The sequence below is a fragment of the Lactuca serriola genome, chromosome 7 (assembly GCF_051521515.1).
Source record: "Lactuca serriola cultivar US96UC23 chromosome 7, Lser_US96UC23_V15, whole genome shotgun sequence".
NCBI lineage: Eukaryota > Viridiplantae > Streptophyta > Magnoliopsida > Asterales > Asteraceae > Lactuca > Lactuca serriola.
In genome coordinates, this window is record NC_136414.1 from 106,252,709 (window position 1) to 106,257,668 (window position 4,960).

The 4,960-nt window shown below is 41.5% G+C and overlaps 1 protein-coding gene across 1 annotated transcript; it reads right to left on the minus strand.

The window, feature by feature from the left end:
- Positions 1 to 3,830: 3,830 nt before the first annotated feature.
- Positions 3,831 to 4,584, minus strand: LOC145062931 (Late embryogenesis abundant (LEA) hydroxyproline-rich glycoprotein family). The gene has a single exon (XM_079010522.1). The coding sequence runs from the start codon at positions 4,579 to 4,581 to the stop codon at positions 3,943 to 3,945; it is 639 nt and encodes a 212-aa protein (XP_078866648.1). The 5' UTR covers positions 4,582 to 4,584; the 3' UTR covers positions 3,831 to 3,942.
- Positions 4,585 to 4,960: the final 376 nt, after the last annotated feature.

A 4,960-nucleotide genomic window follows, 5' to 3' on the forward strand; every position in this document is an offset into this window, starting at 1 on the left:
TCGGGAAGGGCAGTAGGTAATTTGTCAGTCAACTTTAGAGTCGGTATGAGTAGTTTCCCATGGGTTTTGATTAGTAGAGGATATGGTTTTAGATTGTCGTCAATGCGTTATCAGTCATTGACGATTCCTCCGTGTTTCAAATTATGAGTTGGAGTACTTCAAGGTTTCGAGTTGTGAACGCGGAAGATCAGTGGCCGTGACCAGCTATCCTGAGATTCTGTGATGGTGTATCGGGGTATCCGAGTATGACGCCTTAAATTGTTGGGTTATTATGAGGTTTGGGTTTATCAGTCGGCAATTGGAGCATCAAGCGACTATATTTCCAGATGTGAGACCATCTGCTAATTATCACCAGAAGGGAATTGTCTAAGGTTGTGACTGTACTGATGAGAGTGCCTTGTCTAAGAGAATTTTCGTCAAGAGTAATGATGCATAATCTGGGAAGGTGTGTGCACCTAACTATGTTGGACCGTGGAGCATGAGATAGTGAACTCAGTGTGGTGATGACTTGATGATGAGATTATGGGGTGATAAGAGAGTGAGCGGATCCGGGTGAGAGTATTCATTTAGGACTGTCAGAGAAAACCGTGGGGTGCGCCCTTGGCGAGTGAGAGAGAGTATCATATGACTGCGGGGAGCCGTAACATATATGAGTCAGGGAGAGAGAGTATCGTATGACCGCGGGGGATCCATAGCATACACGAGACAACAAGATAGAGTATCGTAAGACTGCGGGGAGCCATAGCATACACGAGGAAGTGATAGAGTATCATAAGACTGCAGGGAGCCGTAACACTTATTAGTCAGTGAGAGAGTGTCGTAAAACTGTAGTGAGCCATAGCATTTACTAGTCAGGGTATGACGCAGATGGGTTCTTAGGCCTGGGTAGCCTTGCCAAATGAGTCTGTGGGAACCTGGTGGTCGGACCAGGGGTGAGACTAGGGTCTCTTTGATGGTCGGAAACCGTATTATCTTGATTGATGGAGAGGTTGTCGCAAATCAAAGCATGGAAAGAGTAATGTACGCGTGGATTCACGGATCTCAGGTCATGAGTTGAGTAACAGATTGGATACACGTGGTTCCAATTCTGTGTCGGGCCAGACTCTTGTGTTAATTTTAGGCTCTATCTATGTGGAGGACGGGCAGGTTGGGATTTCAGAGTTTTCAGATGGATTTCCTTGTGAGTAGGGATGTTTCCATCTGATGTATTAGACCCGGGTGGATCGATTCATTGGTTTGAGGAGAACCGCGACACGCATGAAATAACAAGTAGCAGACGACAGAGGTCGGAGGCGAGGTGCGATTTCAATACGGTTGTAGTAATCGCTTAGGGTAAAGCGAACTTGGTGACTGTGAGCCCAATGTGATTGGTTGAGACAGCTTGGTTAGATAGAAAGACTGTGAAGTCGTATTGCCGTATGTGTTAGGGTAGCCTCGGAGAGTCTGGTCAAAGTTGGACCGTTGACTGAGTTGACTTCAGTTGACCTTAGGGTTGGTCAAACTGATTTAAGAGAGGTCAGGGAGGGGTAGAATAGTCTTCTACCCATTCTTAGAGAGGAGGATGTAAGGAGTGTATTGTTAGAGATGTTATCATTTGATAGGCGGAGGCTATATCGGGGATTTCAATACGGTTGCAGTAATCGCTTAGGATAAAGCGAACTTGGTGACTGTGAGCCCAATGTGATTGGTTGAGACAGCTTGGTTGGATAGAACAACTGTGAAGTCGTATTGTCGTATGTGTTAGAGTGCACTCGGCGAGTCTGGTCAAAGTTGGACCGTTGACTGAGTTGACTTCAGTTGACCTTAGGGTTGGTCAAACTGATTTAAGAGAGGTCAGGGAGGGGTAGAATAGTCTTCTACCCATTCTTAGAGAGGAGGATGTAAGGAGTGTACTGATTAGAGATGTTATCATTTTGATAGGCGGAGGCTAGATCGGGGATTCGAGCACGCGAGTTTTCTAAGACATCTTACGAGGTGAGTCTTCTCACTATACATTACCTATAGTGGTATCTATGTGCAGACCAGAGGGTCTTATGTGTATGTGTATGTTTCAGATTTATGTGCATTGTGTTATATGTATGTTGTTATATAGACCGGACCAGAGGTTCCAACGACTCATGAGGCTAGAGGGTCCTCGATCAGACCAAACCAGAGCGTCCAACGATTTAGACCGGACCGGAGGGTCCAACGAGCTACGGGACTGGAGGGTCCCGCTGAGACACATTGACCAGAGGGTCATACCGAGTTATAGCCTTGAGTGGCTTAGGTGTTGTATGTGGTATTTTGGGGAACTTACTAGCATTTATGCTTACCGTGTTATGTGATATGTGTTTCAGGTACTAACAAGGATCGCGGGAAGGCGCCAACATGATTTGTACACACTGACAGAGGATTTTGTATTTGAGATTCTGGGATATGTTTTACTGTGATAACATTTGATACACTTGAGTTTGAGATGATTTATATGAGATATGTTATGTTTGAAAAATGAAAAATTGTTTTGAATTTTCACATCGTTACAACCTTCATCTTAATCGCCCATGCAACATAGTTAGTTCGAGTCAAGAAAGGATATTGCATCTTTGGTCCTTCTATAGTGGGGTTGTGATGTTCGGTTTTTGTCTGATCTCTTATGTGCTTTGATACCAAATGTAAGTTCTAAACCAGCTGATTAACCTTGATCAACAAGGTTTAGACTTTGTGATAGCAACAAAGCAACAAGACAGAAAACAAAGGAGAAGAATGGAAGAACAGGTAGCAAAGAATTGACCTCTTCACCAAGTCTTTCAAGTATAACTAATACAAATGTAGGAATAGAACAAGTGCATGTCTTTGGTCTTCAAAAACTTCAATGAGAAATGTGATCAGCCGATGAAACAGGGACCGAAGGATAAAATCATGACTTGTTGACTAAGCTTTTTCCTTATTAAACTTGAACCGGGAATACAAAGTTGAGGACTTAAAACTTAAATTAACATCAAACTAGGGGAACCTATTTATACTAACATTAAAAGAAACCTAGTGCGATACGTCTACTTAAGACAGAATCCTAAACAAATACCAAAAACTAAAATATGGTAGCTTTTACGAAAATACCGAATCCTAAACAAATACCAAAAACTAAAATATGGTAGCTTTTACGAAAATACCCCTGGGACTAATTTAGTCCCAGATTTTTGGATTATTCCAACAATGTGTAGGTAACGAGTCTTTTGTATGCACTTGTGGCCGTGTCAAGAACACTTAATCTATTTCTGTAACATCCAATTTCATATTCAATCAAAATACTAAAACTGTTATATTTATTAATGTGTTGATCTTTAATTAACTCCGCTTTACAAACTCGTCATCGACTGGTATACTCTGCCAAGAACACCAATCTAACTACGTTAATTTAAACCATAGTTATTATTATATGACTATTAAATCCATAGCGATGGACGTTTGAGCAATCGACTTTTCTGTCTCAGTAGCTCCAAATTCTTATAGTGTCCCCTCCTCCCTCTTGAAATGAGGCTCTCAACACGTTCATGGCTTCGAGCAATTGGGTTCAAACGAAGTCTTCTATTTTATCGTTTGGTTATTTTTCAATCTAATATATATTTAGTTACCCCTTCCTCCAGGTAACTCAAAGTTTACTCCATGGTTTTTCTAAAAACTCAATCATCTAAACTACATTCAAGACCTCACGCTTTGGCTTGTGGGCTTCTCCGTCATACAAACATACAAACTGCATATGGCATTCCATTACATAATGACTCCGTATTCCAGGTGATAATGAAGAAAAGAAAAGACACTGTTTTATTCTTGTTAATCCAATACAGCTAGCTTAATTAACTACGTAAATAACAAAACAATTCTTGCATATAATTAAAAAGAAAATAGGAGGAGAACCAGAGAAAAGTTAAGTCAGAAGCTAACAAGCATGACACTTCACCAATTTCATATATCAACTCTGCACACCGGAGATCCAAGCAAAGGAACCTGGCCCACTACCCCTCTCTTCAATCCAACGAACACATCACATCCCACATGTACTCCTTTACGACCGGATCTTATATCTCCATACTTCCATCTCATTTGTCCCATTAAAACCAGCCGAAAGCTCACTGCCCCATAACCCTCATCAGTCTCTAACCCATTAACCACCTCCATTGATACCGGCACACTCCCACCACCCAATATCGGCGAAAAAGATACTGTGCTGTCCCTTTCATGGTACAGAGGTGGTAGCATTAGCGGCGCAGTGATGGCCTGATTTTTGTAGAAAAGAAAAGCGGCGAGGTGGTTGTAGTAAATGGAAACACGATTATTCGGGTTTCTGGTGACGATGGTGAACTGCATGGTAATGGAGATGTACGGAGTAGAGGAAATGTTGAGGGCAAAGACCGACGCATCGACAACTGAAAATTTCGGCTTGTGGGGATGGTAAACTATCCATAGCACGCCTGCAGTTATGCCTGCAAGGAGAAGGATGACAACGATGAAGATGGAGATTCCACGGCGGGTATCTTGACGTGTGTAGCGAGAAGTATTATTGTGATTTCCGTCCTCTACTACTTGTTTCTCCTGGTTTCCCATCTTAGGCGGTGGTCTGTTTGATTCCATTCTACCCTCTTCTTCCCATATATTAAATTCAAGAGGTGGAGTTTAGTCGTGGCAAACGAATAAAAAGAAAAAACTGGAAAACGATAGTACATGCGACAAGTGGAAAAGAAAAAGGATATACATCTATTTTTAGTACGTTGTTTAAAACGGAGTGAGGAAGTGAAACTCAAATCACCCACGATACAAAAGCTTACGAATTTGTATAAACTTTTATTTTAACAAAAATGAATAATTATGATTTTTTTTTTGTTAAAACTAATCATAAGCATTTTTCTTTAGGTGTACATTGATAAACGATGAACTATAAAAACGGAACCAGTGTTTTAAAAACCGGTTCGAACCGGCCGGTTAA